General features: G+C 49.8%; 1 protein-coding gene across 3 annotated transcripts in view; it reads right to left on the reverse strand.

Moving 5' to 3' along the window:
- The window catches only part of LOC146811798 (uncharacterized), a 224,297-nt gene that overhangs the window by 70,027 nt on the left and 132,071 nt on the right, over positions 1-22,199 (reverse strand). The window contains exons 1-2 of one of the 3 annotated variants that reach the window (XM_085618790.1): positions 10,107-10,257; positions 7,890-7,977 (exon numbers count right to left, since the gene is read on the reverse strand). In XM_085618790.1, the coding sequence (XP_085474916.1) occupies positions 7,890-7,959 (70 nt within the window). In that variant the 5' untranslated portion in view covers positions 7,960-7,977; positions 10,107-10,257. Of the gene's footprint in view, positions 1-7,889; positions 7,978-10,106; positions 10,258-22,199 lie in introns of those variants that run through there. The other 2 variants (XM_085618791.1, XM_085618792.1) reach the window with 2 other exon arrangements.

The raw sequence follows: 22,199 nt of genomic DNA on the forward strand, positions 1-22,199 counted from the left end.
CACAGTAACTAAAAAATGCAGCTGTTTGGCATTCCCAAAATATCACATCCCACCAGCTCCTGACTTTCCGCACTAGAAAGCACAATTCATTGTAGAAAGGACACTGGTCCTTCCTCAGGCAGGGTCTTCCTTTCCTAAGTTTTGACTCCATGTTAAACTATTGTTGCAAGCATGCATACTAAGACACAAGCAATAAATAAGAATGCACCACACGTTTTGATTCTCCCAAGACCACCTCATTGTTGGACTGCTCAAGAGGAAGGCAACACTGGTTGTAATTTGTGACCAGTATTTTTCTGACCATTTAATAATTGTTTCAAATCATTGTAATAATACCTGATAAATATTACTTATGTAGGTCACAAATTGTAACACTGTGACTGGAGATTATTTTTAATATTCCTTAGGGGACCTCTTCACTTCTGCAAATGCATCAATACCTCCTTCATAACTGGCTTTTGGAAGCAGTAGATTTATGTCTCCCTCTTTAATCTAAACGCACAAACAGATACCTGCCTCCTGATCCCTGGTTTACGGATAGGCTAAAAGGGAAAAGTCCAAGTGTAAAGCACAGGAAAGGCGTTGGAGGGAACACTACAATGGAGATACTAAACCGACATAGAAAAATGCTTTAAGTGCACCGCACAGACTTTTTCTTACAAAAAACCTTACAGTCACAAAATTGCACTAAAACTCTTTTTTAAATTAGTAAAAGAACTATCCGGCACTGAAAAACTGATGAAGTCTCCTGCCCTTTCCCATAGTCAATGTGAAGAACTTGCTCTCTTCTTCATTGACAAAATTAAAAATATACACACAGGGCTACGAAGGACAAACACTCGATACTAAGTCAGAAGTAGCTGAATCATTCAATGCTAGAGAGGCCCTTGCTATATCTGATTCCATAAGAAATACTAGCTTTTCCTCCAAACTGGACACTTGGATCCCCATGGACTCTATCTCCTTTATTCACCTCCTTTCAAATATTAAATCTGGCTCCCGCTTGATCCCATACCTCCACATGTATTAGGGCAGTTGGATCCTCCATTCTAGTAATGAAAATGGAGCTCTTAAATGCATCCCTAAAGGATGGGATAGGTCTCCACAGATGGAAACACGCTATGGTCCTCCCCCTCATAAAGAAAGCCAATTCTGATCCCTCCATTTCGTCTACCTTTCGCCCTATTTCACTGCTCCCCACTTTCTCAAAAATTTGGAGAGGCATATAAATGGTCCACTGGCCTCCTTCGTTGAAACCCAGAACTTTCTTCACACCTCCCAATCAGGTTTTAGAGCTGGATTCTCTACTGAATCCACACTGTTGGGGGTGACAGAAATGCTAAGGTACCGTCTAGATGAAGGCGAAACTGCAGGCACTCATTTTATTAGATCTCAGTGCCGCTTCTGACACGGTATCCCATCATTCCGTGGAGAAAGCCTTACAGTCACTATGCTTGGACGGAATGGCTTTAGAATGGTTTTGTTCCTTTCTTAAGGATCAGACCTTCCAGGTCTCCTCCGCAATGGCCTGTTCCAATTCTCATGCATCCCCTCATGGTGTGCCACAGGGTTCAGTGATGAGTCCGCTGTTATTTAATATATACATCCGCCCTTTATCGGAGGTTGTTGAAAATGCTGGACTGTCTTTTTACTATTCTGATGACACACAGATTATCTTTTCTCTCTCCTCGTCACAAGGACATAAGACCTCTGACCTTAACCTAGGATTGAGCAAAGTAGCCTCTTGCATGCAAAATAATGTGTTCAAATTAAATGGCGACAAGATGGAAGTTATGATCTTAGGCAAAAGACATGACCTCTGGGGACCACAACATTGGCCCCCCAAACTGGGATCTCTTCTCATGCTAGTGAACAGAATTCGGAACCTGGATTTCATTATAGATGAACATCCATCGATGAAACAACAAGTGGCTAAGATTTCATCTACCTGTTTTGCAGTCTTGCGATGGTTGAAGAAGATTATATGGCTGATTTCTCTCTCAGCCCAGAGAACCATGGTCCAGGCTCTTGTTATTTCAAGACTGGATTGCGGCAATTTCCACTATCTGGGAGCAGATAAGTTGGCCATCCAGAGGCTGCAGATGGTGCAAAACGCAGCAGTGAGACTTTTTTTTCGACTGCCTAAGTTGTCCTCAGGCTCGGGGTGTCTGCAAGACTGGCTGACGGTGTCTAATAGGGTGAAATTTAAGGCTCTGTGTTATATGTTTAGAATTAAAACAGGTTTGGCCCCGAAACAGCTGCAGGATTTAATGCAGTGTTACCTTCCGTCTCACCCCCTGCACTCTGCTCAGCAAATTTGGTTTGTTGTTCCTAAAATCAGACGGGCCCGTACAAGAGGCCGGTCATTGGCTTACCTGGGACCGACCTTATGGAATTTCTTACCAGCCTCCTTGCGAGCTGAGACCTCTCTGATTGCCTTCCGCGAGGGTATGAAAACCTGGTTGTTCTTAAATTAGCTATTCTTCATACCTCTTCTCTCTTGCCTACCCTGCCTGGTGCCGAAAACACCTTCGGGGTAGCTGTGCACCCTACAAATTTTAAATAATAATAATAATTTGTGATGTCTGTAAAATTTCAATGTTTTGTGACTAGATTTTAGTGTCAAAATATTGATAGGTAGGATAATAATTCCATGTTTGAAAGGAATGCCTACAACACTCATTCAGATACTGAATTGGTATTCATTAAGGATCGTAGAAAATCTTTCCAATACCTAATACATACAAAAAGCATTTTAACGACCACAAATGCAGAATTGGATTATTTTTTGCCATTAAAGTGCTTAGTACATCTGGCCTCATGTGCTTTATAAAAATTAAATAATATTCAGAATGAGCAATTACAGAGCTGTATGCCCCTTTGTGTTCAGGCAGACTGAATAATTTTGGGCCACATGTGTCAAAGTATTTATCATTAGCAAACAGTGCGAAATCGCTAAATTTGCCTGTTTACAAATGCAAAATAGCCTTTCTGAATATATGAAAGGCTTTGGGATTCGCAATTTAGGTGATCACAATTTTTAGCGATTACCTAAATTGCGATTGCAAATAGTGAATTGCAATTCGCGATTCCCTAATGCTCATGTAAAAAGCTTTTCCTAAATGAAAACTGTGCATTTAGGAATCGATATTACCATTGATTTTTATTCAATGGTAAACGTGTAATTTTAGAAAATGCAAAAAAAACATTTTCCAAAATGCCATGTGGCACACACATGCCCCTAGGTTATGTGTGTACCTTATATGTGCACCTTTTTTGGGGGGGGGGCACTTCAGGTGGGTCTGAAGCCCCAGTACACCCTTGCATTTGCATGACCTAATTTGTGATCACAAAATATTTGATCGCAGTTTAGGTAATGCAAAGCCATTCGCACCTATGGGCCTTGAGGCCTATAGGAACAAATGGAGTGGCAATTACAAATAGCGATTCCCTAATTGCGTTTGCGATTTTTAAGAAATTGCTATTAGGGGATTCCATTTGGCAGAATGATGAGCAACATATGACAACTGACACTTTCATTGGTTGCTATGAATTGCTGAGGGCATTAGCCATCTACAGGACTTTCTGCTTTGTGGCCACTTCAGACATAATAAAGAGCATTTTGTTTGCACATGCTCACAAAAATGGAGATACCTTCCGCTTCCAAACTGCTTGAGGAGCCCACCTGGGTATGACTCCTTTTGGTCTACCAATACTTTCAGAACTGAACTTATGAGACCAGCACAAGAGACTCTCAGTTTCCTCTGCAGTACCCTGATGGGTGAGATATTCTTCAAACCCAGAGAGGACATGCTGCACTACTGTTGACAAGACAGACTTTCTGAATCATGTTATACCATAATCTGAAGACACTGTGTCTGCTCTGCTCCTCATACTTAGCAAGGGCCGGGCCTTCAGAAGGGCAGCATCTTTTAAACACTGCTCTAATAGCATGCAATGGTCTTGTTTGAACTCAGTATGACTTAATCCCAATTCCCTCTTGCAGGAGATGTTGGCAAACTGTCTCTGACACAACACATGTCATCCAGCCCAATCCAGAGTAAAGGCTCTATTCTAACTGGGCTTGGTCTATTATGAGGGGTTCAATGATGTAGCAAACTCCATTCGTCTGCTCTATGACATGCCAAAAAATACCAGACTGGAGAACAACTGGAGCAGATAGATTTCCATGTCTCTGGCAGTAACAAAAATCTGTCAGCTCTGGAGATGAATGTCAGCAGTTGTCTACACATTGTGTCTGGTTGAATTAATAGATGATGATATCTCTTTAAAGGCTGATACCTAAGCTAAATAACCTACTCTGAATGTTTGAATGAATCTGGGGTACTTTCTTCTGAATAGAGCTGGTCTTTGGTATAAATATATAGTGGGCTATGTTGGGGCTCTGTGCCCCACACACTGGGCTCTGGGCACTTGAGCTTGATCAGCTCATTTATGCTTTCCTTCTCCTCGCCTTCTACACCCTCTTTCTTTGTTTCTATTTTCTCTCCTTGCGCACTCCTTTTCATTCCCTTTCCAGGTCTCGGCTAGACAGCGCATGTGCTTTCTCTTCAAGGCATTTTGTTTACAGTTGGTAGCCCACCCATAGGCTACTAACTGTTTACCATTTTCTAGCTACAATGTCACTCTCATATCCTTCGTTGGAGTTTGTCTTGGCAGGCATGTGTCATGCCGCTTCATGTGTTTAGCTCTCCCTTAGAGCATGGACCAAGTACTTTTGTTCACCCACTGCTCCCATTTTTGGAGCTACTTTTTAAATTGTGTTTACACACTCCATACGAGTGCTTGGGGTTTCACTCACTCCTTTCTCACCCCCTGCTCCTTTCACCATTCATGCCTTTTCTGTCTCACCACCCGCCCCCTTTAAATGTGTTTAAACACTCTTTAATTTCCATTCCTATTTTTTACAAAAACAAACAAGCAAATGGCAATCACTCCTTCCATACCCTCCTATGTTTAGCAGGCAGAACGTGAGTCACAGAAAAATTGTACAGAACAGTATATAAAGCCCTAATCTGATTTTTTTTAAAGTGAGAGTGATTTTAAAAACTAGGGCCCACTGCCCATGTACTCTGCCCTGTCTGCTGTAAACTTTCAAACTTATCTTTGCTATTGCAAAACCACAATTAAAAAGGAGGAAGCAGCTTAAATCAGTAATTAGAGTCCATGGCAATATGGGCATGCAAATAAACCATGGAACGGCTTGCCCTGCTGCATTGCAGTTACACCTATATACAGTGAAACTAAGGGTCTGATAACGATGGCGGACGGACTTCTGTCCGTCCGTCCCGGGGATGGGGACCGCCTGCCTATAAGGCGGAGGTACCACATATGTAAATACAATCCATCGTCACCACGACGGGCGCAAAAGGCATTTATTCCATTGCGGCGGGTGTTGCTGGCTACAGCACCTGCTGGGATGGAAATAAGACAGGTTTTGCTTTTCCCTGCACTACGTGGCAAGCACCACGCAATGCCTGCCACATGGTGCAGGGAACTGTAGTGGTGCACCATAGGTGCCCCGCAAGTGCAAAAACAAACTACCCCTGCACAAGGGGGGCCCACAACGAGCCCCCAAAGGCCATCCCCACCAGCCTTTCCATGGCTGGTGAACGGCCATGGAAAGAATGGTGGGGAGCCCTTCGTATACGTGGCAGTCGATGTTTCCGACTGCCATGGATACGCCCGCCATCATAATACGGTGGGCGGAAAATGGCCTCACGATGGCAGTGAACCCTCCACCGATAGCCTGTCAGTGGCGGGTTCACCGCCATCATAATGACCTCCTAAATTTGTCAATTTTGCAGTTGTTTACCTGGAACAAAACAAATGTCCTGCAAAGACAAAACAAATCACAAAGTAAATCTGTTCTATTAACAAAATACCTACATTTAAAACAGTTCCCAAGCATTTGAAACTGGATAGTTGGGTTTTTCCTACAATGGGCATAATGGGTCCAGGGCTGGAAAAGTCATTTTTTTTCACTTTTCAAAACAAATTGCCTTCACAGCTATTGATAACAAATAGGAACAGCGCACTGCATCATAATAATGCTGCCTCATCCGCTTCATTGCATTACTGCTCCACCATCTCTATGGCACTGCTTCTACCCTTTCCTCCATGTGCTACTGCACCTCTTCTTCAAAGCATCACACTCCAATCTACCCTACTCCACCCTTCTTCAATCCACACCAATCTACCACGATCTATGCCACCCAAACTATCCCAATTTACCCCACTCCAATCTACCCCACTCAAACTAACTTACTCCAGTCAACCCCATTTACTCCACCCAATCTATCCCACTCCAATCTACCTTTTCAACCCCACTCCAATCTACCCCAATCTACCCCACTCCAATCTACCCCAATCTGTCCCAATGTACAACACCCATTTCCCCATAATCTACCCATCCCAGTCTACCCAATCTACCCACCCCATGCTAAAACGCTCCAATCTGCCCCACCCACATCTTCCCCAATCTGCCCCAATGTACTACACCCATTTTACCACAATCTACCCATTCCAGTCTACCCCAATCTATCCACCCCATGCTAACAAGCTCCAATCTGCCCCACCCAAATCTATCCCAACCTACCCCACCCTAATCTACACCAATCTATCATGCTTCAATCTATTCACCCCAATCTACCACAATCTACTGCTCCCCAGTCTACCCCACCCCAATCGACCACACCCAACCTACCTCAATCTACACTTCAATCTACCCAACCCCAGCCTACCCCATCTACACCATTCTAGTCTACCCCACTCCAATCTACCCATCTACCCCACTCCAGTCTACCCCATCTACCCCACTCCAATCAACTCCAATGTACCTCGCTCCAATCCAATCTACACCAGTCTATACCACTCCAATCTACCCAACTCCAATTGAATCCACTATCTCCTCAACCTAGCCTGCCTCAACCCAATCTACCCCACTCCAATGTACCCTCTTCAATGTAACCCAATCTACCCCACTCCGTTCTACCACAATATACTCCTCCATACCCCACTCCAATTTACCCATCTCTACACCACTCCAATCTACCCAATTCTAATGTACCCTAATCTACCCCACTCAAATCTACCCACTTCATTCTACCCCAATCTGACCGAATCTACCACACTCCAATCTACCCAAATCTAGGTCACTTCGTTCTACCAAACCCCACTAACTTTTAGCTAGGTTGAACACCAGTCACACTGGTGTACAACATGGCTAAAACACATTGCCAATAGCTCTAGGCAAGACCTTTTGGCTTTGCCAATGCTTGGTTAGTGTCTTGTTTACAACATGCTCTGTTATTCCAGCTGTTATCCCTCTTGACCCCCCCCCCCACCCACAACTATGTGCCAGGTAGCTGGGTTGTTTTTCCTTGGTGAATTACTAAACTTCCAATGTTCTATTGATTATCTTCAAAAGGAGGCATAAATGTGGTGCAATGAGCAGAAATACTTGTATTTCTCTGTGTTTTTTTGCTTTCTATGTGTGGTGCATTCAGCGGCCCACATAGAAGGAGCAAAACTCCACTGAGGATTGTTTTTGTGCAGGAAGGTGCCCCTTCCTGCACAACAACAATAATCCCCGCAACACAGGCACCCTTGCACCATGGATCAAGGGTGTCTGCATTGGCGCACACCTGCTGTTTTGAGAGCACAGGGGTGCACCGTATTCTTGTAAGTACAGAGCATCCCAGTGTTTTTTAAATGATGCAGGTCGGTGCAGAAAAATTGCTTGCTGGCTTCCGCTGCCTCTCTTGTCACTCGTTCACTGTAAGTTTGTCTTTCACCCTGTACAGCGGTCCGATGCATTTAGGTTTGGTTTGTGCTATACATACACCGCATACATACATACATCTTACCTGAGCTGGATGCTGGGTGAGTGTAAAGGATGCAGAGGACCATCAGGGGCAGCACAGAGGAGCCCCTCATACTGACCAGCGGGTTGCTCTGAAAAGAAAGAATGGATTTAAAGGGAATTCGTAAAAACAAAAGAAACTGTAGAGCGCATCTGTCTGATGCTGAAGAACCACCTCAAAGTGGACGGAATGGGTATACGAATTCATTGTCATTCAAAGTCACACGCCACATTAGGCCTTTATTAATAGCTCTGGGAGGTTACATTTTCAACTTAGCTTAAAATTCAAAGATGCGAAGGTATTTCATTACTATGTGATGCATCAGACGGGCACAAAGAGAAAGAGTGAACCAGGGAGGCAGAGAGGAAGACAAAGAAAGATTCAGGTCCGCAGTCACAAAGGCAAAGAGGGAAAAGTTAGACATTTGTGCCCATAGGATTACCCATACATTTCGGGGCAAATTCTGGAAATCTATGACAGTAATTGTTTTCCAGGTGTACCCCCTAACTTCAGGCATCTTCCTCAACAGCCTAAGGACCTCATGCATTAAGCTGCTCAAAAATAAGAACTCTCTATAATCCAGCAGACCCAGGCAGCTGCCCACTGATCTCCGTTCGGCAGTTCCTTGGAAATCTGATTGAAAGAGCTCCCTGGCTAAAAAGAAGAAACGTGCGAGTGAAGTTGTCTGTTTGCATCAGGTATTTTTAATGTGCTTCCGTGATTGGCTATTTAACAAGTTAAAAAGGAATGCGTTGTGGTTAGCGAGATGTACACCACACCAGGCGCGCAACACCCATTGGACTCACAGGGCTTCAGCCCCCCCCGTCGTGTGTGGCAGCCCGGGATGAGACACCTTCCCGGGCAAAAAAGCAGCCGCACCCGAGCACTTCACAGGTTTTTAAAAGACCATTTGCATGTTAATGGAGCCTTGCTGTTGTTTCACCCCTTCTAAGAGCCCCTGCAGCTCCACTCTGCCTATTGCTTAAAGTTCAGCCCCCCCCGAAATTTTTGCTCAGCCCCCCCCGAAATTTGGCTCTAGTTGCGCCTCTGCACCACACCATCAAGGATATGTCAATTTAAGAAATTGAGTGGTGAGATAAATACTGGTCACCGTGAGCTGTAAGAGACTTACTACAAAGTTGTGAAACGTTGTCTATTGCAGACTGTTCAAGATTATCTGATCGAACATCAAATTACTGGCCACACATTTTTGGTACTTAAGTATTTCAGAAACAGGTACTATTACTTCAGAACCCTCTGAAATATGTTCAGATTACTGCAAATAATTCTAAGACTTTCAAAACACACAAACATGAAAAGGAAGAGAATTAAGACTGCGTTGTCCATTATTACCACAGTTGCCATCTGGTAAATGTATACCCCCCTCATCATACACTGGACCGTAACTCACCCAATACCCTTTGGTATTCCCTCCCTAGTATGCAGTGGACAATCAACCACAGAATGTTCCAGTGCAGCGCCCCGCCGGTCTGCCCAAGGTCATCACTCCAAGAATGATCCTCTAATATCCAGTCTCTTACCTGCACTGGACTCTCACCCATACAATGCCACTTTGGGCTGCCTTCACTTGTCTGCCCACCTACCCATCACCCATAAAATGTCGCCTTGGTGTGTCCTCTGTGGTAAGCCCCGGATCATCATCCCAGAATACCCACTGATACGTCCGCCCCTCTGGTAAAACTCTCTCTTCTGTACGCAGCAGTCACCCACAGGATGCTCCTCTGCTGTACTCTCTCGGGCCTCTCTACACCATCACCCCTAGAAGGCCAGCTTCGTGCCCTGGCTGGAATCCACAGATCCACTAGCCACTGAATGTCCACATGGAATGCCTGCTCTGGAATGCACTGGCGCATCACTTCTAGTATTGCCACGTCTGTGTGCCTTCTCTGCTCTACTATCGATCAGCAGCCTTAGAAAGACCCTCGTGGTTACCTTATCTCGTCTTCACTGGGCCATCACCCATATGATGCCTCGCTGCTGTACCCTGTCTGGTCTCGATGGGACCAACACCCCTAGAATACCCCTAAGGCATGTTCTTTCTGGTCTGCACTGGACACTCGACCGTACAATGTCCCCCTGGTTTGCCCTCAACCATCACCCACTGGTGTGTCCTCCCTGGACTCCACGGGGCCATCACCCTTAGAATAACCCTCTGGTAGTGTTCCCTCTCTAGTGCACACGCCTCTGCTGGATACTCACGCCTGTCACCTGAGATCGGGTAGAAGCTGTCCACTTTCGTCTGTCTCTGCTGAGGTGCAGTGCTGCTGTAGAGGTGGGAGACTGGAGCAGAGTCTAGACGAGCCTGCACTCAGGGACGCAGGGCACCAGCTCTCAGCTCAGCACCAGCGGCAGCGCACTATTTATGGGGAGCGCTGAAGCGGCAAAATGCAGAAATTCCTGTTTTGGCGCTTTGATTCTAATCTCGTGCATGGGCGTGGGGGGGGGGGGTGCAAGGAGGGGCGCTTGCCCCCCCCCCCCTGGAGTGCTCCTCATTGCCCCCCTGCGGCCACCCATGCTTTTACAGACGCCTTTTGTCCGTAATTACGGGCCCTGCAGGGAGCAGAGGTGTTCCCTGTCAGAGGCCTCCACTCCCTGATGGGGCGCCTCGCACTCCTCCTCGCAGCCCCTCCCGCCCATTGTCATTCTGTCTGTGGCTGATGATCACAAACAGAATGACAATGGCCAGTTTGAGCTGCGGCCACAAGCACGAGTGGTTGGGTCTGGACACAAAGACCTCCTTTTAACACTCTGTAGCCTGAGAGCGATGCATTATTCTCCCAAGTCTAAAATTGAGGTTGCAGCATAGCCCGGATTTCAGATCCCACTAAAACGTACACAGACTCGTGTCAATAACATATCTATCTGCCAGTATGCACCCTATCATGTCTGGCAGGACGTCCCGACCCTGTGTTTCACTACCTCATATCCCTCTGCACCCCACTCCCCACGCTCACTGCCTCATATCCCCCTGTACCCTACTCCTCGTGCTCAGGGCCGCCTCTAGGGCGGTGCGACCGGTGCCACCGCACCGGCTGCTGACTTCGTGTAGGGGGCCCTAATATGATGATTTTAAAAGCACCTGCTTCTTTCCTGGACTCCTAGAGATTATCAGCCACCAATAAAAATGTCTAAATGACTGAAGTGATTAATGCACTTCCTTGGAGAGAGAGAGGGAGGGAGAGATCAAAGTTTTGTGTAATGGAAGTTTCTACTCATCCTAAGGTAGCGCAGAGGGTTACTATGCTTGCTGCAAAGAATGTGCAGCTCACAAAGTGCGTATAATGTAATGTAAATAGGTCAGTGGGTCACACTTTTGTCAGAGAGACCATATTGTTAACTCTTTATGAGTTAAAATCCTAATGTGGAACAGTGAGCAAGTAACTGTTATCAAAGATGCATGCAAACTGGGCTAGAGCGTTATGATTTCCCCCCAGTATTTCATTATCATAATGTGGCAAAATGGGTTAATTTGGGTAGAAATCAATTCTTATTAATAGAGAACCCCCCCATCCATGGTGCTAGGTTTTAAATTCTAGGTTTCTGATTCTCCTGACCAAGCACTCTTAAACTATCGTGCCTACCTGTATGGATGACATGTGACTCATACACCTTCTTGTCCTCTCTCTTATGTAACATTTCCTATGCACTGATTTACACACTTATGATTGATTGTCTCTATGTAATCTGTGTGATGTAAAGTGTTCTGACACCTTACACTGATAGGAGCGGCGCTATAAAATGAATTAAATGCACCTGAGACTGAATGGTTACGGAGGCTTGAGGGGCGCTGTGAAAGGATGGTTATGAAGAACCTGTAGTGGAGGTGGTCATTGGGGGTGCCAAAAAGCATTGTCGCACTTGGCGCCACGAGCGCTAAAGCCGGCCCTGCCTGCGCTCACTGCCTTATATCCCTCTGTAACCCACACCTCGCGCTAACTGCCATGACATATCCCTCTTTACCCCGCACCTTGTGCTCACTGCCACAACATATCCCTCTGTACCCCGCACTTCGCACTCACTGCCACATTTGCCTCTGTATCCCACTCCTCACACTCACTGCCTGATCGCTCATTTTACCCTGCCATTCATCTTTTACGTGTTCTCTCCCCTTCCACTCGTTCTACTTCTGTTCACCCCTTTACTTCTTTTTGTACCTTACTTCTTTCTCAATATCTCTACTTCTTTTCCTCTTCAGTAACATCTGTGACACATCTCTGCACTTCCTTTATATCAACGCACCCCTCTACCTCACCTGTCTACCTCAGTCTTTATTATTCCCTCTTCCTCAGCTGTCTCTACCTGTCTCTGACACACCTCTCCCTCTCTCTACCTGGCCCTCTCACGTTCTACGGCTGCGTTATTGTGCCCTCTCCATCTTTGATTTACCTGTCTCTGCTCCTGAATCTTCTACACCTCACTTCTTTGTCTACCCTTCACCCCTCGCTACCCTTCTGTTTGCCTCACTACGGTCTTTACCCGACCCACCTTCAGTGCCTCTTCCCATTTCGCCTCACTCCCTCACAGCGCTCTCCTAGCATGCATCTGTTTCTCCCCTCACCACCATGCCTGCCTCTACCCCGCCTTACCTTTCTAACCAGCCTAACTTTCTACCTTCCTGTTATTCCTGGTAGTGAACCTTTCATTTCACCCCTCCGGTTGTATTACCTATGCATTCAAATTGAGTAGGTCATTGCTGTGCTCCCAACCCGACATCGAGACCCAGTCCCCTAGCCTCTCAACATGCCCAGATATAACAACAAGCTTTGGCATAGCCAATTGGTCTCGCCTTTGGGACCTGCTGCAGAACTAAATACTTATACTGCCGGCATCATACTAACCCAGCGCCAAGACGCCTTGGCAAAAGTGCGCTATATAAGTTCTTCAGTCAGTGAGTCAGTCATAAGGTCCCAGAGGCGAGACCTATTGGCTATGCCAATGCTTGTTTTTCTCAGGTTGGCATGAACATTACCCGATCCTGATTGTCTGCCATTTTAGCCCCGCCCCTATTGATTAACATTAGCCACGCCCCTTCATTTGCCAGGTTCGCCCCCCCTGGAAAAATTTCTGCGGACGCCCATGATCTCGTGTCTCTTCTTGGGGATAGGGTGCGGCCATCGGCGCAGAAACAGCATGATGGATTGACCGCCTCCAGTGTCACACAAATTATATGTTTAAGCTATTTGCCTAGAGGCTGACTTAATTTGTGATGCCAGAGTTCATGACAAACACCTAATCACCTCCGGCAGCCGAGAAAACATAAAATATAAGGGGACAAGATTATTACTACCCCGTCTCTGTGCTCAACCAATGCTTGTCTCTTAGAGCTAATTCCAGATGTTATTACTATTAAACCCAATCTCCCTTATTCAAACGACATTAAGAACCAGCGGCAAACCTCAGAGTAACTCACACACATTCGGAAGATGCATTAACCTATTGAGCTATCTTACCAGCTCAGCTGATGGGGTCTCCTTTACCGGCCCTGCAAACTCATTGCAACGGTCTGTGGCAGGATGATACCGTTTTAAATGTATATATATGACGAATTAGAAATGCATTTAGATGACATATATTGCATTGTGTTGCACAGTATGATTGTTGGTTGTATGGTTTTTAACCGAAGTCTAAGTTCTTCTACTAAAAATGTTACTTAAAGAGCTACTTAGGGAGCACGCATGACTTTATTGTGTTAGTGCTGCAGGAAGACCAGAAGGATCGTGTAGATTATCAGCGCCAAACAGTCCAGGCCCGAACTGGGATAGAAAATTGTCCCGGGCACCAAAATAAAAGTGGCCCTCATTAGTGAATAAGATAGCTACAAAAATTGATCCATGTATTCAAATTGGGGCATTTTTTAACGTATAAAGACACAGGGACATATTTATGAAAGGGTTACGTCACTTTTGCACCACGCAATGGAGTGCATGCGCGACACAACCCTTCAATGTAATTTATCAAGCCGTGCAAGGCCACTTTGTGTGAGTTGATAAATACAGAATAACAAAAAAGCAGTGCAAATCGCTGTGCTGCATTTCTTTGCCCCAGACAGATGTTCCATGGGTGGTGTGTCAGTGTTCCCACGCAACACCCATGAGTGTTAACACATTCCCAGTTTACCACGTGGTAGACCTGGGAATGCACCAAAACTGCTACGCCTCTCCAGGTGAGGTGTAACAATGAGAAATATGTTTATTTCAACTTGATTTTTGGGTCTAGCTGAGTTAGCGCGCATGCACTGCACGGAGAGACTTTAGTAGGTGAGTTTTCAAAGTGCTACCCACATGGATGTATGATGTTACAACGCATGCTTTTACAACGCATGCTGTTACAACAAAAGTTTTATAACGCAAATGCATTGACAACGCAGGACATTACAACGCAAGTCTTTACATCGACTTACACTAGATGGCGTGCTAACATTAAAAAAGTGTAATTTACTATTCCAACTCCATGTAACAGTAGGGAAGGTGTTGGGATATTAAACTACACTATTTTTAATGTTGGCACGCCATCTAGTGCAAGTCGATGTAAAGACTTGCGTTGTAATGTCCTGCGTTGTCAATGCATTTGCGTTGTAACAGTTTCGTTGTAATGGTAGTGCGTTGTAAAAGTTGCATTGTAAAGGTTGTTCCCCTACCCACATGGTTTTGCTGGCTACCAGCTTGAGTGCACGATGGCGTGCACAGCTGCTTCCCGCATTCCCCCCTCCCTTCTCGCCCAGCCCTTTGATGCTCTGCTCGCATCTCCCTCCTCCCTTTTCGTCACTTTCATTCTGGCTCCTTTTCGTCAGTTTCATTCTGGCTCCTCGCATTCCCCTCTGCTCCTCTCATTCCACTACTCCCTTCTTGCCCAGCCCTTTGATTTATTTATTTATTTAGACGGTTTTGTATAGCGCAAACAAACTCTTGCGGGTATCAGAGCGCTTCACATATCAGACATAGGAAAAAATGTGTACATGTAAATACAGCGTTATGTGTATACAAGGTACATAATACAGAGAAATGCAAATAGCTATAGTTCAAGTAAATTTGGACATGAGAATCGATTTCACTTCTTTTTTTAAAAAAGCCGTAGATGGATTGAGTCTCGTTTCTGGGGGTAGGGCATTCCATATCCTGGGGGCCATTCCTGAGAAGGTACGATTGTACGTTTTTTTCTTGGAGAAACGTTGCGGTTTCAGTAAAAGCTTGTTAGAGCTCCTGGTAGATCTGTTACCACCTGATAATATCAGTTTTTCGGCTAGGTATCTAGGGGTTTTGTGGTGTAGTGCCTTATGAGTCATACAGGCGATTTTTAACTGGATCCTGGCCTCAAAAGTTACCAGTTTAGGGCATGTAGGTCAGGGGAGATGTGGCAGTTTCTTTTAGTGCCTGTAATGAGTCTGGCGGCTGTATTGATTGATGCTCTGAGAGGGGCGGTCGTTGCCTTGGGGAGACCACAGAGAGCAACGCTCCCATAGTCAACTCTGGAAATTACTAGGGATTGAACCGCCTGTTTGAAGTCTATTGCGGGAATGAAGGGTGTCAATTTTCTCAGCGTGTTGATCTGAAAGTTTGCTCCTTTTGTTGCAGCGCTGATGTGCTTCTGCATGTTTAGCTTATTATCCAGGGTTTTTCCTAGAGATTTAGCGGAGTCAATGATGAAAGGTTGACCGTCGAGTGCAGTTAGATGCTTCATCCACTCACTTATGGTCATTGTTTGGTTCGGGGAGCGATTAGGAGGAATTCTGGCTTTAGTGTGTTTAGCTTTAGATGATTCTTAGCTAGCCATGTCTGTGTCTTTTGGAGCGATGAGTTCAGGGACTTGATATTGTCGAGAGATTGGATCTTAATGTAGAGTTGTGTGTCATCTGTGTACATGTGGTATTGGATATTTTCGAGGCTGAGAAGCTCTGTGAGTGGTTCCATAAACAGATTGAAGAGTGTCGGGGAGAGGGAAGAGCCTTGGGGTACTCCCAAGGTGACTGGGGTGGGGTTGGATAAAGATTGGTTGATGTGAGACCGGCCTCGCGGCGTGGGCCCTCCCGACCAACAAGCCAACCTGCAACCACCATGATACATGACATCACCGACTCCGGCCGCCCCAGCCACACAAACCCGAGGGCCGGCCAGAGCACCCGCCGGACTCGACACCCTACCACGCATGTCCAACCAAGGGAGCGGGAACCCCCCCGAGCCAGACCGAGAGGCGCCAGCCCAGTCACACCTCGGATCGCCTTCCCCCGGGAGGGTTCGATCGGCCACCCCGCCCCTGGGGTGCAGGCGCCTCGCCTGTTGAGCGTCTGGGGTCCCTCCCAGACCCACCTGAAAAGACCAAAAGACCGAGCTGCAGGAAACCCCGACGAACCCCCTCAGTCACCAAGACCCCTCTCTGTGAGGACTCCGGACTTCAAAGGGCAGGGGGAGTATAATAGGGGGTGCCGAAGGGACGAACGACAGAGAAGACCTGGAACCATCGGAGCCCTGCTGACGCTGTCGTGGCTCCCGAACTCTGAACCACCTGAGCCCTGCTGACGCTGTCGCGGCTCCCCGAACTCTAAGCCATCTGAGCCCTGCTGACGCTGTCGCGGCTCCCGAACTCTGAACCACCTGAGCCCTGCTGATGCTGTCGCGGCTCCCCGAACTCTAAACCATCTGAGCCCTGCTGACGCTGTCGCGGCTCCCCGAACTCTGAACCACCTGAGCCCTGCTGACGCCGTCGCGGCTCCTTGTCTCCGAAACCACCTGTGCCTGCTGAGTGACTCGCGGCTCTCCCCTCCAGGGAGATTGGCAAGAGATTGCCGAGAAAAACAACACCCTCCAGCTCAAGGATTGGGAGCTGTCCGCAGGGTACTCCGCAGAGACACTGTACTCAAAGACTGTCCCGCTACCCCCATTCCCCTATCACGAGATTGTAGTCTCTTGTGGCGCTGATGTACTACTTGCAACTTGGATCATAAAGATCCCTTGAACCTTTCGATAAAATCTATCATCTTAAGAAGAAATACGGTGTGGTGTCCCTCTGTTCGTAGTGTAAGCTCAGGGTGTGCGCGCCTGGCTTGGCCTACTTGGGAGAGGTGGGCCAAAAGGGGTGGGTAGGACGTGCACCGAACCCCCCCTCCGGCGAACGCCTTTCCAACATTTGGTGGCAGACGACGGGATCCGAGCCGACACCGAAAGAGAGCGTGCAGTAAACGACTGACGCACTACCAAACAGAGATGGAAGGAGAAACCTCCCTAGGTGCCGCAGGTACCGAAACGAGCTCGACATTCCGAGAGGATCAATTGGACTATTACACGCATAGAGAATTAAAACAATTCTGCAAAGACCTTGGAATCGCTACCACCGGATTAAGCACAAAGGAAGATTTCCAGAAAGTATTGAAGACCTGGGTCGAGACAGGAGCGTCCCTGACCCAAACAGAAGGAGATTCCGCCAATGAACCACGAAGCATCCCGGTGAGAAACAGCGGCCCAGAGGGGAGCCTGTCCCCCGAGGAGCTAGCGGACCGAGAGAGAAGCCGCAACCACGAACTTGAACTGGCCAAGCTCAAAATAGAGGGAGAAATAAAACTGGCCGAGAAAAAGTTAGCCGTCGAGCAGTTACGGCTACAAGGGGAACTCGAGGAAAAGAGACGCCAGAGAGAGCACGAAGAAAAGAAACTCCAGCTGGAACATGAACGCAGCTTAAAAGAGATCGAGCTAAGGGCTAAAAGTGAGGAGTCACGACCCTCTGGGAATCTACCATCCGCCCCCACCTTGGAAGCCAAAGTCCACATCCCCAAGGATGTGGTGAAGGAGTATTACAAAAACGATGATATCCAGCAATGGTTCAAGGCCTACGAAGTCGCCATGACCTCTCACCAAGTCCCGCAGAAGGATTGGGGGGCTGGGCTATGGGGCCGGTTCTTAAGCGAAGGAAGAGATACCCTGCTGGATCTGCCCTCCACGGTACTGAACTCCTACAGTCACATGAAAGAGGCCCTAGTGGGCCGATATGGGCTCACCCCCGAAATGTACCGGCAACGGTTCCGAGATTGCAAAAAGATACCCGGCACCACATGGGTAGAGTACGTGAACTTTTACAGCCGGGCCTTGGACGGGTGGATCAAGGGCAGCAAGGTCTCCACCTTCGAAGAGCTGTTTGACCTGATAGCCTGGGAACATTTGGCGGCCAATTGCTTTGTGGAACTGCGCCAACATCTCCTAGACAGTAAACTCACCGACCCTCGAAAGCTGGCCGTCGAGGCTGATCGATGGGTGAACACCCGGGCCTCCCGAGGCCCCGTGGGAGACAACGGTCGCCACAGTCAGGGACCCCCTCGCCAGAGGGGCGGAGGAAACCAAGGCCGGCCGAGAGACTTCCAAGGGGGCTCCCAGCACAGCCCCCCCAGCGGCCAACCGTCGGCAGGTCCAGCCCCGCCTCCAACCAGCACCGGAGCACCGGGGCGGCCGGGGCCCCGAGCCAGGACCACCTGCTTCCGCTGCCAACAGACCGGACACTACGCCAATGACCCCCAGTGTCCCATGTATCAACGACCCGCAACGACCACCCCTCCGGCCCGGCAAATGGCCTCCGTGGCCCTAGGGGAAGAGATGGAGGACTCCGAAGAGTGGGAACCAGCTGCCATGGCCCTGGTCTCCCTCGGGGATCGAGAAATGGTCCCCGGAACACCCTTGCCTGCCAACACGAAGAAGTACCGACAGCAGGTGACGATCAACGGTCACCGAGTAGAGGGCCTCCGCGACACCGGGGCGAGTGTCACCGCGGTCCACCGCCACCTAATCTCCGAAGACCAGATCCTGCCCGACGCTTTCTGTCCAGTCATATCCTCCGACAACTCCGAGAGCCTCTGCCAGATGGCCCTGGTGCCCTTCGAGTGGGGAGGAGTCTCCGGTGAATTGAAGGTAGCGGTCCGAACCTCCCAGCCCGTAGACTGCCTCCTGGGCAACGACCTTGAGAGTTCCCCGTGGGGACAAGTGGAACGAAGAGCCCATCTCGAGATGATGGGCCTACCCGAATGGGTCTGCGCCACCACGCGCTCCATGACCGCTCGACTGCCTTCCTCCGAGGGAGTTGAGGCCCTCCCACTGAACACTGTCCCCGAGAACCGGGACGCGCTACCAGAGCCGGACAGCCCTCCTCCGGGAGGAGAAGAAGAAGCTACTCCTGGCGAGGGGTCGGGACATCCCGCCCCTGAGACACTGACCGAGCTTGGAAATCTGCCCGAGATGGCCCAGTGGCGCTGCGAGGGAGGTCCCTCCCGTGAAGAATTCTGCCAAGAACAGGCCACCTGCCCTTCCCTCGCGGGACTCCGACAGCAAGCCGAAGCCCAGACCACAGGTGACCGGTCCGGAACCCACTGGGTATATTGGGACAACGGCCTCCTATACAGCGAACAAAAGTCGGCCGAGCTAGGAGCAGCCCGAGTACTGGTAGTACCCCTGCGCTTCCGAAGCCTCCTCCTGGGCCTTGCCCACGATGTACCCTTGGCAGGACACTTAGGCCAGGACAAAACATATCAGCGACTAGTTACCCACTTCTATTGGCCCAAGATGCGAGCAAATGTAGAGGTCCACTGTAAATCCTGCCTCACGTGCCAAGGCAGTGGGAAAAGTGGCGGAAAGCGCAAGGCTCCATTGCAACCCTTTCCCGTTGTGAGTACCCCGTTTGAGCGGGTTGGCATCGACATCGTGGGACCCCTGGATCCGAAGACCGCCCAGGGCCACCGATTTATCCTCGTCCTGGTGGACCATGCCACCCGCTACCCCGAGGCCATTCCCCTCCGCACCGTGACGGCCCCCGTGGTGGGCCGGGCTCTCATGGGGATCTTCTCCCGCGTGGGGTTCCCTCGCGAGGTCGTGAGCGATCGCGGAATTAACTTTATATCCCGGTACATGAAGGCCCTGTGGCAGCAGTGCGGGGTAACATATAAGTTCACTACCCCCTACCACCCCCAGGGCAACGGCCTGGTGGAACGATTTAACAGGACCCTGAAGGGGATGATCCTGGGCCTCGAGGAGCCCCTACGCCGGAGATGGGACGTCCTCCTCCCTTGCCTCCTGTTCGCTTACCGGGAGGTTCCCCAAAAGTCCCTGGGGTTCAGCCCATTCGAACTGCTATACGGACACCCCGTCCGGGGGCCCCTGAGCCTGGTCAAAGAGGGCTGGGAGACAAGTCCCCGGGGGGCCACCCCTGATGTGTTCCGCTACATCCTGGCGCTCCGCAACCAGACCCGGATATTCAGAGAACTCGCAGAAGCCAACCTCGAGGCCAGTCAAGAAGAAATGAAGCGCTGGTATGACCAGAACGCAACACTGGTCGAGTTCCAGCCGGGCCAGCAGGTTTGGGTCATGGCCCCGGTGAAACCCTGCGCCCTCCAAGACAAATGGACTGGCCCCTTCAAGGTGATCGAGCGGAAGAGTCAGGTCACGTACCTGGTCGATGTGCAGTCCCCGCGGAAACCCCTCCGGGTTCTCCACGTGAACCGTCTCAAACCCCACTTTGAGAGGACGGAGTTGAGTTTGCTCCTGGCCACCGACGATGAGGCGGAAGAAGACACTGAACCCCTGCCCGACCCCCTGTGCGCTAAAGAAACGGATGGCTCCGTGGAGGGAGTGAGACTCTCGACCACTCTCACCCCACAACAGTCCGACGACTGTCGCCAGCTGCTCAGGCAATTCGCAGACCTCTTCTCCCTGACCCCGAGGGTCACCGACTGGTGTGTCCACGACGTGGACACCGGCGACAGCCCACCAGTGAGACACCGAGCCTACCGGGTGTCTGACCGGGTCCGAACCTGCATCAAGACCGAAGTACTGAAGATGCTGACCCTTGGGGTGATTGAACCCTCCGACAGTCCCTGGCCCAGCCCGGTAGTCCTGGTCCTGAAAGCGGCCGCCCCTGGGGTCACCCCCGAACTGAGATTCTGTGTGGACTACCGGGGACTCAATGCGGTCACCCGAGCGGACGCCCATCCTATCCCCCGTGCAGACGAACTCATCGACCGCCTTGGGGCCGCTCGCTTCCTCAGCACATTTGACCAGACCTGCGGATACTGGCAGATTGCGCTCACGGACGGAGCCAAGGAACGCTCCGCCTTCTCCACCCCAGATGGACACTACCGCTTTAGGGTCATGCCGTTCGGAATGAAAAATGCCCCGGCCACCTTCCAGCGGCTGGTGAACAAGGTCCTGGCCGGACTCGAGGAGTTCAGCGCAGCGTACCTTGACGACATAGCAGTATTCAGCTCTCAATGGCACGAACATCTCCAGCACCTCCGGCAAGTACTGCTGGCCCTGCGCCAGGCCGGCCTAACCGTGAAAGCCAGCAAATGTCAGATCGGGCAAGGCTCCGTAGTCTATCTGGGGCATCAGGTGGGCAGTGGGCAGGTCGCCCCCCTCCAACCAAAGATCAACGCCATTAAGTCCTGGGAGCCCCCCACCACTCAGACGGAAGTCCGGGCCTTCCTGGGCCTCACAGGATACTACCGGAGATTCATTAAAAACTATGGTAGCCTCGCAGGGCCTCTCACGGAGTTGACCTCCAAAAAGCTCCCGAAGAAGGTGCAGTGGACCCCCCCGTGCCAACAAGCGTTCGACGCCTTGAAAACCACCATGTGCACCGCCCCAGTACTCAAGGCCCCCGACTACTCCCAGGAGTTTGTGGTCCAGACAGACGCTTCCGAACACGGCATCGGGGCAGTCCTCTCGCAGTTCAACGACAAGGGCATAGATCAGCCCATAGCCTTCATCAGCCGAAGGCTGCTGCCTCGAGAACAGCGTTGGAGTACCATAGAACGAGAGACCTTCGCCGTAGTCTGGGCCCTCAAGAAACTACGGCCCTACTTGTTCGGAACCCACTTCCGAGTGCAGATGGACCATCGGCCCTTGCGGTGGCTGATGCAGATGAGAGGAGAAAACCCCAAGCTGCTACGATGGTCGATCTCCCTCCAAGGGATGGACTTCACTGTCGAGCATCGCCCCGGGACGGACCACGCCAACGCCGACGGCCTGTCCCGATTCTTCCGCTTCAGCGAGGAGAACCCCCCAGTGGATGGGTAGTTCTCCCCGCCTTTCAGCTGGGGGGACGCCTGTGAGACCGGCCTCGCGGCGTGGGCCCTCCCGACCAACAAGCCAACCTGCAACCACCATGATACACGACATCACCGACTCCGGCCGCCCCAGCCACACAAACCCGAGGGCCGGCCAGAGCACCCGCCGGACTCGACACCCTGCCACGCATGCCCGACCAAGGGAGCGGGAACCCCCCGAGCCAGACCGAGAGGCGCCAGCCCAGTCACACCTCGGATCG

The sequence above is a fragment of the Triturus cristatus genome, chromosome 7 (genome assembly GCF_964204655.1).
Source record: "Triturus cristatus chromosome 7, aTriCri1.1, whole genome shotgun sequence".
In the NCBI taxonomy this organism is placed as follows: Eukaryota; Metazoa; Chordata; class Amphibia; order Caudata; family Salamandridae; genus Triturus; species Triturus cristatus.